Source organism: Rasamsonia emersonii (genome assembly GCF_000968595.1).
Source record: "Rasamsonia emersonii CBS 393.64 chromosome Unknown ctg1118621760153, whole genome shotgun sequence".
Taxonomy (NCBI): domain Eukaryota; kingdom Fungi; phylum Ascomycota; class Eurotiomycetes; order Eurotiales; family Trichocomaceae; genus Rasamsonia; species Rasamsonia emersonii.
The window spans coordinates 50760-62653 of record NW_013563165.1 but is presented as its reverse complement, the minus strand read 5'-3'; the positions used below and the strand labels follow the sequence as shown (position 1 = coordinate 62653).

Here is an 11894-nt window from a genome sequence, read left to right as displayed (position 1 = left end):
ATATAATAATACATCTTAAGAATTCCTGAATTGACGGGGGAGGGGAAAGCAGGACACCGGTTGCAATCAGTCAATCAATGATACTGAAAAAATAACCCATCTTATCGGGTCACGTGGGCGCGCGCGCATGGCTTCCCACTTAACGCGTCTCTAGACTGTCGACGCTCCACCGGCGTGGCGCCCAGCTGCTGCGACTTGCGCCGCTCGCATGAGCAGCTCGAGGCCAATTGCTCACTGCTGAAAAGGGATTTCTCCGCGTCTCTGTTCGCAATGCCGGCCGAGATAAACGACCCGTCAAACGAGCTGTCGGAGTTCGAAAAACAGCGGCTCGCCAACATCGCCGAACGAGATGCGCTGCTGAAGAAGCTCACCCTCGAGGCGCAATCCTCTGGTCTCTTGTCCAAACCGTCGCCAAAGACTGCAGCTGGCGATGGCTCCCGATCCAAGAAAAAGGCGACCCCAAAGAAGGCGAAGAAGGAAGATGAGCCCCCCGTCCCCCGCCGCATGTCGGCCAGGCTGCGCGGGATCGCCGCCGACAGCGAGGTCGAGAAACGCAAAGCGGACGAGGCTTACGAGGCTGCCCAGGAGGCGGAACGGGCCAAGAGGATGCGCAAGTCGGATTTCTTTACTCTCGATAACATGCTGATTTCCGGGCAGAAGCTCAGCGGCGACGACCTCCTCGGCGTGGATGTTATCACAAAAGGTGTCGCGAAGCCTTACCAACGGACATTCGGCGAGGAGGATGTCAAGAACACAACAGATAAGGATTTGAAAAAGCTGAGAGAGCAGATGAGTGGGTTACAGCTTTGGGAGTTATGGGAGCCCAACCGTATGCTGTTCCTTTCCTTGTACTATTTTTTTCTCTGTCTATTGCTTTTGACCCATGTTAACGTAAATTGCGTGTAGGCATCAAAATCACGCCCGAACGAGTGTACACGATGACGTTCCATCCCTCCGAAGTAAAGCCCCTGATATTCGCCGGCGACAAGATGGGCCATCTCGGCGTCGTGGATGCATCCCAAGAGCGTCCGACATCCAATGTCAAACGGGAAGATGAGGAAGAGGAAGACGACCCGGATCCAGCAATCACAACACTCAAGCCTCATACTCGCACCATCAGTTCAATGGTCATACAACCGCAGAAGCCCACCCATTTGTATACTGCCAGTTACGACAGCTCCATTCGGGAAATGGACCTGGAGAAGATGACCTCTGAGGAGAAGTATGCACCCGAAGACACGACCACGGAAGACCCGCTCTCCGGCATTGACATGGCACCGGACGATCCCAACTGTCTGTACTGGACCACGCTGGACGGCGCTTTCGGGCGCTACGACGTCCGGACACCGGCCAAGGAGAGCACAGTTGCGCGCTGGCAGCTCTCCGAGAAGAAAATCGGGGGATTCTCCCTGCTACCGTCTCATCCACATTATTTCGCCACGGCAAGCCTGGACCGGTTCATGCGTCTTTGGGATCTCCGAAAGCTATCACACACCGACCCCGTGCCCGTGGGAGAACACGAGAGTCGCCTGTCCGTTTCCCACGCTGCGTTCAACAGTGTCGGTCAGATCGCGACTTCGTCGTACGACGACACCATCAAGCTGTACGACTTTGGCCGAAAGGGCATCGCATCATGGAGTCCCGGCCACACGCTTTCTGATGACGACATGAAGCCGGACACTGTCATTAGGCACAATTGCCAGACAGGGAAATGGGTGACTATGTAAGTTATTATTACTGACCATCCTTCCTTCACCAAGATGGTTACTAATGTTTCAAACAAAACAGTCTTCGCCCCCAATGGCAGCAGAACCCCCAATCGCCAATCCAGCGCTTCTGCATCGGCAACATGAACCGCTTTGTCGACATCTACAGCGCAAGCGGCGACCAGCTTGCTCAGCTCGGGGGTGATGGAATCACGGCGGTGCCTGCGGTGGCCGTTTTCCATCGAAGCAAAGACTGGGTTGCGGGCGGCACGGCGAGTGGAAAGCTTTGTCTGTGGATGTAGTGTACTTTTTACGTCCAGTTGCATACAGCGTGGCTTCGTCTGGGAGATTCATGTTTGTCTGTATTCTTATGAATCTGCTCCATTGTATTATGCATCCTACACAAAAAGTCTGCTGATCTGTAGATCGATGCTCGGTACTGGGAATGTTTGATTTCTTTTTTCGCGTGAGCGGTACCTCTTTTAGTAAGGTAGATATAATATAATATGAAGATACAAATCTTAAGCCTCCCGTGTATCAATGTGACAGTAAGAGAAGATGCACAAAGGATAAAAAAAAATGAAGGAAATGTTTTATGCGCAAGCCAGATATATCTCAAAAACACGCTTCAATCCAACAGCGACAGGGTATCCAAACACCATATTAAATGCTTTCCAAAAGGGGTTGAGAGAACGTTAAATCGTGAAAAGGATAATCAGTACACAGAATGCATATGCGCTTGTGTGTGCACACACAACCACATCCTATACATAATGAAAAATCGCAGGATTTGCCTCCCGGTCATAGCCGTAGCAACGATATTCCTTCTCGCCTTGCGCAAAGGAAAAAAGGAGGCCGAAGTCGAACAGAGGCGCGAAAGAAAACGAAGGACAAAATAAAAAACTGAACGAATAAAATGGACGATTGAACGTACGCTGCATCTCTTTAGCTCCAATCATGTATGTCATTAAGAGGAAACTCACTCCGGGATCGAAGGAAAATCAACGACGAATTTGCGTCAATGAGACACTCTGGACCGCTAATAATAAAGCCAACCCCGTTCCCATTTAATTGTTGTGACAACCCATGCAGACGTCATTAAGAACTTTCCTTGTTCTTACGTCTTGAAGGCACAGGAACCAAATCCAAGAAACGATACTTGCTCGAGATCTCTCGGCTGATCGTAGACTGACGCGGTTTGGAACTTTCGGGATACTCAAGTGAATATGTGGACGAATTCTTGGAGCTATTTGCGCTTTCCCGTGTCTCTGATCTTGATACCAAGAACGGCAGGCGAGAGTGATCCCAAGTTGCGGAGGAAGAGCTCGGAGGAGTGTCTTCATCGGCGTCACCAGCCGTATCGGTTGATCTGCGTGGTAATGGAGGCCTCGTAAAGTATCCAATAGAATTCCGATGGCTTCCTGGTATGTTGGCCGGAGCGGTGAGTGGCAACTCCGCAGCCGGTGTGCTAGGCTTGCTTGAGCTCTCATCGTAAAAGGTGGCAGATCGGTCTATTGACTCCACCAGTTCTTCCCACTTTACCTCGTGATTTCCATTCGGTCGTTCTGCTTGCTCGGCTTTGCTAAGGCATTCTTTGGTACGTTGCTGGATCTCAAGCGCTAAGCTGTGGAATTTGGCTACAGACGGCTCGATCTCATCGAGTTCAGCGAGCTTCTCTGGCGCTGATTCAAGCCAGAGATTTGTAAGCGCCGCAAAACTTCTTGCATGGTCGATAAGGAAAGGCAGGCTGGGGAAACCTTCCCGAGACGTGGGTGGCAAGCGATTCAGAATTTGAATGGGGGTGGCATAGGAAGGTGAAACCGTCTGTGTTGGCCGGTCGGCAGGTATCGCGCATATTGCATCGACAAATTCCTTGAAAGAAGCGCGATTGGAGAGCAGGAACTTGTTCATGGGTTCCATCCACGGCTCTTTACTGCCAAAAGTGGTCATGTTTGCAAGACCTTGCAAAGCCTTGGCGATTAGAGTCAATGTGCGTTGAGCCCGAGGGCGAGGATGATCTATATCAGTGTCAGAGGTCAAGTCGCGACAAATCACAAGCCTAAGGATCAAAGCCTTACCTTTAAGCAAGCCGAACAACTTGGGGTTCAGAATCGCAGGACAGAAGAACCGCAGGAACAGAAATCCGGAAACGCTGCTGTAGGTGACTGAGCGCAAGAAATCGCCATAACGGTCCTCTGCACACGCTCTAACATGTCGAAAAATACGCCGTAGTTCTGCCGGACATCTGGAGGCAGAACTGGAAATGGATTTCCAAAAAAGACTAGTCAACGAGATCAGATTTCTCCAGTTCCGCTCAAGATCGTCGGAACGATGCACTCGAACAGGATCGACCTCGCAATCAGGATCACTTTCATCAACATCGCGCAGTCTTTCTCCGATAGTTTCTTCAAGATATTCCTTTCCGAGGCGGCGCATGTGCATATCAAGCGCCTTCGTCAGCAAGGAATTGCCTCGAAACAGCAGATTAGCTTCAAATGTCGCGGATCGTCCCAAATCCCTTATGATGACTTCTCTGTCTTGCCCGGACTCTTTGGACTCGTTCGAGTGGATTCGTGTCGTGTACCTCAGCCTGCTGACTGAGGAGTCTTTGTGGAAGCCATCAATCTCGTCTTCAACGAGCGATGATATCCACTCCGTGGCCTGGCCGGATACCTGGAAAATATTCAAAAGGATCTCCGAGAGCCTATTGAGCTCCGAAGGTAAAATTTGGACCATATGTATGGTGAGATTGTTCGTGAAAGAGTGAAGAAGCTCTGACATGGGCTCATACTCATGAGACATCAAGACGACAGTCTCTTCTAATCGGACTTTCATGAACATCTCACCCACTGGTTGGTCCCTGTCATCCAGAATTGGCCACCACTTTTCGATGTCCGTTCCAGGTTCCAATTCATCCAGTCGCAAATCGACCCGTCCACAGGTAGCATCGTGAGACGACACCTCCAGATCGTCCAGAACATTCATGGGATTCGTATCCGCATCTAAACTGTAGGGACCATGAGCAATGAGGGTCCAATCCTTCTGCGCAGGATTCAGCGTCTTGAGGCGCACAGAAACATTGGAGAGGACAGGCGGCAGATCCGAGAAAGTAAAATCCTCCCGCCAGAATGGCGTCGCTGTGTTTTGCTTGACTGCGGTTTTGGCCCTGATCTCCCCATCTAGAAGAACCTCTGCGTAATAATCGCTAAAGGAAGCCTTCCCCGACGATTTGGATTGCCCTCTACTCTTAGCATCATCGTCGTCTTTGTCATCCGTTAATTTGGCCTCGGTGATTCTCAATGATAGCGTCCGTTCGATTCTAAACATATCCGTTGTGGATTGCGCGTTAGGGTTCGTCAAATTCTGCTTCAAATCCTCGCCACTTGGGGATTCGGGTCCGTATAGCTCAGGTATGGTGAACGCACGCAGGAGCACAAACCAGACTTCGTAGAGGACCCTGGACTCCAAGGAAAGGAAGATCGGGCGAGACATAGTGTCCGAGGTGGATGAGGCCGTATATTGAGGATAGATTGCAATGCAATACTCATCATCGAGGACTGAAGGTTCCAGCTGTTGCACGGCAGAGCGGGAAAGTTGAGAGAGCTCGATCGTTCTCAAGAGAGAAACATCCGACTCCGTATAGAGCTTAAAGTGACCATTCTCCTGCAAAGTGCAGCTCACTCTTTGCCAGGACGATGACCGTTGCTGTCGATGGGTCGAAGACCTCCGGCCGGATGGGGGACGCGCACCAGAGGGACTGGGCTTTTCCCACAGTAACATCTTCCCTACTTTGATGATCGCAGGCTCTTTCTGCACGGTGCTCTCCGAGTTTCTTCTCCGATCGGCAAGACGACGTTCACCGATGGTGACAGACTGAGGCTTTGTCCGTTTATTCTGCACCCCCTTGGGACGGATCGGTTGCCAGCATAGCAATGCGGCGAGCCAGGAATCAAAGGTCTCTTGCACATGCGGTCTCAGTTGAATGCCCATCCCGGACGAGAAAGTGGACACGCTGAGATAGGTCGTTTGGAGTTCGGGGTCGAAAAGAGTCCGCACATGGCATCCACGCAGATCAGGAATTAGAGTCTTTGCGAGAGCCGGTTCTCCCTTAGCTTGATATATTAAGCTTCCCGTGGCAACGTTGATGGCACAGTATCCGGAAGTCCACGAGGCATTTGCCGCCGTGCGAAAGGAAAGGATACCATGCATTCTCCCGCATGTGGTCTTCATCAACTGTAAGATCTTTGCCGAGTCGGCATTGGATAGAGGCGAGGCAAATGCGGCCGGATTCCGGCTCACCCCCGTAACCAAAGCTGGCCCTCCCGGAGGCTGTTTGGTCAGCCGCTGGCGATTACCTGGCTGGTTCGAGAGGACTGTCGGCGACTGAATAGACGGGTAACCGATGGAAGTAACCGATTCTTCCGACACTTTGGAATTCAAAGGGGTCGTGGCAGTGTTGATTGATCCTAGACGATTTCTGGTTCGCGATAAAAACGAGTTGGGGGATATCTCACTTCTTTGATCGTCCAAGGTAGTCGTCCTCGACCGGGCCCGCTGGCTTCTGGACTCGGGCGCCAAATCGTCTTCATCACCCGTCGAATGGTACGGACTGAATTCACGGCGTCGGTCCCAATCGTCATGTCTCGTAGATCTAACGGTCGAGTGGGGAGAAACGCCCGCATTGGCCGACAGGTAACCGGTTTCAGACGACGGAGAGTGATTACTAGGGTCGGACACAGGATCGGGTGTCACCGTCCGGATAGTCGCATCTCTAAAGCTGTCGGGATACACTATTCCATGACGGTCCTTTGATGAAGATTTCTTGCTTGGCCTCCGCTCCACGGGACGAGTGTAAGTCCCCTGGTGGGCCGAGTTTCGCCGGACCCCGTTAGGGCGCTCCTGCTCCATGTCTGTCGAACCGCGCTTTTCGGTTGTTTAGAACGAATAAACAATTCACCCGCGGGTAGGTTGCGAGAACAGCGCGCAGCAGGCAATATACGCTGCACAACGTCCTCGAGTAATAGAGAGGCGCCTATCAACCGGGAGGCTGTTACCGGAACGCATGGAGTCCACCCAAAGCACGAATGGAACAGTGGCGCATTGGTCGATCTCGAGGTTGCAATTATTCGACAAGGTACCAAGAACGCGAAGGCGGGTAGAATTAAAATCGTTCGGCAGGATGCGAGACGCGACAATCGGCCAATCTCCTGAACAGTGGCTGTTTGGCACTACACCAGTGCTAGAACCGTATCAGCGCCAAATGCCAAGCGGTAGAAGGAGAAATCGTGATGATGATGGCGGGATGAGATAGAGCACCCTGCAAAAGCAATTCGGGACCAACCTTCATGGAGCGTCTGTGGTTAGGAGAATCGACGGGAAAGGGCGCGCATGCTCTGGACGGCAGCTGGGAGACAGGCGGGTTGGCGGAGAAGCAGGCGAAGGGGGCCTTTCTGGACGCGGTGGTGAGAGAAGGGACTTGATATCAGGGAAGAGGGTGAGATCGGAGAGAGGAGAGTTGGTAGAGGCGATTGACGGGCAGTGGAGTCTCTGCTGACGGATTAGGAACGCAGAGCGTGGCCCGATCCGCTGCCGAAGGCTACCAATGTCGAATCGAAGGGAGGGAGCGTTATGCGTGTATGTCGAGCGTAGTGTGCGGACAGGGGACGCGGTACGGAGTGCAGAGGACAGGGTGGAACAGCGTGGGAGGGGAGCGAGGGATGGGGCGGGTCTACAACGGCCGGCACGTCTGGAGATTTCTGGCGACGGCATGCACGGTGCTGGCCGGACGGGAGTCGCTCAGTCGTGGCTCTCGCGGCGATTCACTGAGGTGGCTATCAATGGGGGCAATGAAAGGGGTCGGCGGGCCATAGTTCGCGAGTTAGTCGGTCGCTGCTGCCCCAACAGGCCCTGCGCTGCTGCTTCACCACCCGGCGAGGTAAACAATCAGCCAGCTGCTTGGCAAGATAGGAAACCACGGCGAAGAGGCAGCTAAACGCAGGCCAGCAATCCTCCATTCATCTTGCGGGGCCTCGGGCGCTCCTTCTCAAGACGGGCTGAATCCGCGCCTGCTCGGCCGCCTGTTAGGGAGAGGCCCCAGCGCACCTTCCGTTCCAGTCGACCCCGCCGCTAGCAGCGATTCTTTGTTCGCTCGTCCGGCTGCGATGCTTCGATGCCTCGACAGAAACACGCCGCCACATGCAGGGGAAGCAATAATCCTTAATATTCTGCTGTTAATGCCCCTAAATAGTAGTAAAAGAACGACCCCCTTGGTCTGTTGCCAGTATATCCTCCAGAGTAGAGTCTAGGACAGTCCTGACCTGAGCCCACGAGGCAGTAATGAGTCCGATTGACAATGGCCTCCATTGCTCCTGTTTCTTCTTTCTCGATCTCTGCACTGATATCGGGTTGCTGATTTCTATCAAGAAGGCTGTGACGGGGTGGTACAGACGACATGCATGTGCAGACAGCAGCCGATCATGACAGGCATTAAGTCACCTAGGCAGGTACGGAGGACGGCCACGTTATCTCCTCATAGGCCGGGATTGGAAGAGCCTTCCCGAAGACCCATCCGCCTGGTTCTGCCAGGGTATGGTATGCAGTTCACGCCATCGTTATCTCTGCCAGTGTGCGATATCCAACTGGTTGCATGGAGATCCGGAATTTAGCACTACGGAGTAATGTTGCGTGTGGTCAGCACAGACCCTCGCAGCAGAAGTGCTGACAGACTGGGCACAATCATCACGTCAATCAAACGCCGGATGTTGGATGACTGGTATTCTTCTAAGCTACTGCCAACTTCTAGATAGAAGCCCCTCGCAGGTGAACCATTGCATCTGGAATGGCATTTGACTGCTTTCCGAGCTGTCTGTCCATGTGGACGGGCAGTCCGCTGGATCACGTGCCGATGACAAGTGCCAAGCCTTGCAGCTCCGTCGTCATGGCACACGCAGCGAGAGCTCGCATGAACTCGAGATGTATCACGAGGGGTTGTGCAGGTCATCCAGACATCCTGGCCCCTCGTTGCTGCCTTTATTTCTGCCATGTCTTCGCCTCGAATCCGCTCCACGCCTGTTCTGTTCCTGCAACTGATGAATACTGTGACACTAACCTGAGCAGCACCCTGGTTGGCGCGGCGGCAATGAGCTGACCGCTGGTTTCTGGAACTCCGCATTCTAGTAACTATGATGACTTCGAATTTGCTATCTCGTTTCCTACCTCCCACAGGGTCTCCCTCCATCTACGAGGCTATCCGACGCGATGACGAGGCCTCGGATGCCTCGGACGTGGAGGAGCGTGCCGGCCTGGCGCTGGACGAGGAGAACCTCCGAGAGCCTCTGCACAACTACCATCCTGACGATGCCCTCTCCCAAGCAGCTGACAGCGAAATAGCAACACAGAGCACCGCGTTTCTAGGTCAGAGACATCCTCGAAAGACAAAGACGGGGAGCCGCGCCACCAAGTCCGTTCGACCGCGATGGATGCAGGCATCCCCGCGAGCTCTCGAAGCTGACGACGGAGATGACGACGTTCCCGCTTCGCTTCTGGTGGAAGGACACGATGAAGAGGACTACCCAAAACCTCCTGCACCCCCGCCTCATCATGGCCTAGACGACGAATATCCCGACCCAGGTCCATCATCGAGGGAGACGCGAGATCGCTGGGAGGCCGCCAGAGCTCAGCAACCTCTGCATCCGCACACACCGCCAAGCGTCACTTCGCGGAAACGTCCCGGAGGAGGCCTGCCCAACTTGGCTGCCGCGAGTCCGAAGGAGAAGGCAATGTGGAGGTGGACCAATGTCGAGAACCTCGACAATTTCTTGAAGGATGTGTACGTCTACTTTTTGGGAAATGGGATCTGGTGCATCTTACTGAGTCGAGTTCTGAATCTACTGTATGTACGCCTGTGCAGACTTCAGAAGACCTTTACTAATGGTGGCAGAACCCTCGCCTTTGTTGTTGGCTTCTCAACATTTCTTTCGAGTTGCATCGACTACCGTGCTATCCGGGGTAGCAAGACTCTAAATGATATCCTCATCAAGAAATGCATGACCAAGATGTCCATTTCGAAGACTATCTTGCTGTGGCTGTTTACCTTTTTCTGGATCGGCAAACTGTTTCAATATATATTGGATATCCGAAGGCTCCGCCACATGCATGACTTTTATTACTACTTGCTTGGCATCTCCGATTCCGAGATCCAGACCATCTCGTGGCAGGAGGTGGTGAGCCGATTAATGAAATTGAGGGATTCGAACCCTGCCACGGCCGGGCCTGTCTCGGCTAAGCATCGCAAATTTATGGGTAGTCAGTCCAAACAGCGGATGGATGCACACGACATCGCGAACCGTCTGATGCGGAAGGAGAATTATCTCATTGCCCTGTTTAATAAGGATATCCTCGATCTGACGCTGCCAGTACCATTCCTTCGCAATCGGCAGCTCTTCTCCCGCACCTTGGAGTGGAACATCAATCTCTGTATCCTCGACTATGTCTTTAACGAGCAGGGCCAGGTGCGCCCCCTTTTCCTTAAAGACACCCATCGAAGAGCGTTAAGTGAAGGCTTACGGCGTCGCTTTATCTTCGCCGGCATCATGAACATCTTTGTGGCTCCTTTTATCGTCGTCTATTTCATGATGCACTACTTCTTCCGTTATTTCAACGAGTACCAAAAGAATCCGTCCCAGATCGGATCCCGCCAGTACACTCCGCTTGCAGAGTGGAAATTCCGCGAATTCAATGAGCTTTGGCATCTGTTTCAACGTCGTATCAATATGTCATACCCCTTCGCGAGCCGGTACATAGACCAGTTCCCCAAAGACAAAACGGTCCAGCTGTCGCGCTTCGTGGCCTTCATCGCAGGCGCTCTTGCCTCGGTGTTAGCTCTAGCTTCCATCGTGGACCCAGAGCTATTCCTTGGGTTTGAAATAACCCATGATCGTACCGTGCTCTTCTATCTGGGTGTGTTCGGAAGTGTTTGGGCCGTTGCTCGGGGTATGGTCCCCGAGGAAACGGACGTCTTTGATCCTGAATATGCACTGCTCGAGGTCATCAACTTCACCCACTATCGCCCCGCTCATTGGGCGGGACGACTGCATAGCGACGAAGTGAGAAGAGAATTTGCTATGCTCTATCAGATGAAGATCATCATCTTCCTGGAAGAGATCCTCAGCATGATCTTCACGCCGTTTGTTCTGTGGTTCAGCCTCCCCAAATGCAGCGATCGCGTCATCGATTTCTTCCGGGAATTCACCATCCATGTGGACGGCTTGGGATATGTGTGCTCGTTCGCGGTATTCGACTTCAAAAAAGGCACCAATGCCATTACTCAAGGTCGCCCCAACCAGCAGCGGGATCTCCGGGATGACTATTTCTCGACCAAGGACGGGAAGATGTTGGCTTCTTACTACGGCTTCCTGGATAGCTACGGCGCCAATCCTCGACCTGGTGCCCCCTATGTTCCTCCTTCGGCACGAAGGCGATTCCATCCTCCGCCATCATTCCCGGGCCTTGGATCTGCCCTTGATGCGGATGCGGCTGCTCGTGGTGAACGATGGGACCCCACACAGACACGACATTCACCGATGGCTGGACCTCTCGGTCATCAATCCATCATGCGAGGGTCCCGATTCGGCGCTGGAGCAGCCGGTGGCGGTGTTGCCCCCAACTCCCCGCTTCCATCCATGCTCCTTGATCCTCACCATCAGCCATCCGCCTCCGGGTTCCGTTCGATAAACCGTGCGGGCGCGCAGTCTCGATACCGCCAACCGCGTCATCAACACCCCGACGCCATGGAGGATGTTAAGGAAATGTCGATCGCAGAAGGTGCCGAAACCACTCCGGGACAATCGGGGCGTCCTGAGGAGGGCTCCACGGGCGGGGTGGCGACCAGCGGAAGTAACCTGGAAGGGTCCTGGCGCGTAAATCTGGCTGGTGAGGCGGAGGACAGTGATGGGCCTGAGGAGGGAGAAGAAGTGGACGCTGTCGTGGGCGGGGCTGGAGTACTGGGGTTAATTCAACAGTTCCAGAAGGCCAGCAACGAAGGCAGAACCGGGGGTGGTACCGTTGGTATCTAAGCTTCGCACGTGGATGAGGCCATGATTTGGACCAACTTTACATCGGCGGCGTTTTCTGTGTCTATTCGAGATGTCACATCGAAGCATTGTTGGTTCACGGATTCCGGGCGTTTTC

General features: G+C 53.3%; 3 protein-coding genes across 3 annotated transcripts; 2 read left to right on the top strand and 1 right to left on the bottom strand.

Annotated features, from left to right (window-relative positions):
- Positions 1–270: 270 nt before the first annotated feature.
- T310_4709 (WD repeat-containing protein) lies at positions 271–2008 on the top strand (the record flags this gene model as incomplete). Its single annotated transcript, XM_013472426.1, has 3 exons — positions 271–829; positions 907–1723; positions 1789–2008. 3 exons carry the CDS (start codon positions 271–273, stop codon positions 2006–2008), a joined length of 1596 nt encoding a protein of 531 aa, XP_013327880.1.
- Positions 2009–2804: 796 nt separating this feature from the next.
- T310_4708 (GTPase activating protein (BUD2/CLA2)) lies at positions 2805–6614 on the bottom strand (the record flags this gene model as incomplete). Its single annotated transcript, XM_013472425.1, has 2 exons — positions 2805–3724; positions 3785–6614. The coding sequence occupies 2 exons, from the start codon at positions 6612–6614 to the stop codon at positions 2805–2807; spliced, it is 3750 nt and encodes a 1249-aa protein (XP_013327879.1).
- Positions 6615–8887: 2273 nt separating this feature from the next.
- Positions 8888–11779, top strand: T310_4707 (Autophagy protein Apg9; the record flags this gene model as incomplete). The annotated part of the gene is made up of 2 exons (XM_013472424.1): positions 8888–9597; positions 9646–11779. The coding sequence occupies 2 exons, from the start codon at positions 8888–8890 to the stop codon at positions 11777–11779; spliced, it is 2844 nt and encodes a 947-aa protein (XP_013327878.1).
- Between the last annotated feature and the right edge of the window lie 115 nt (positions 11780–11894).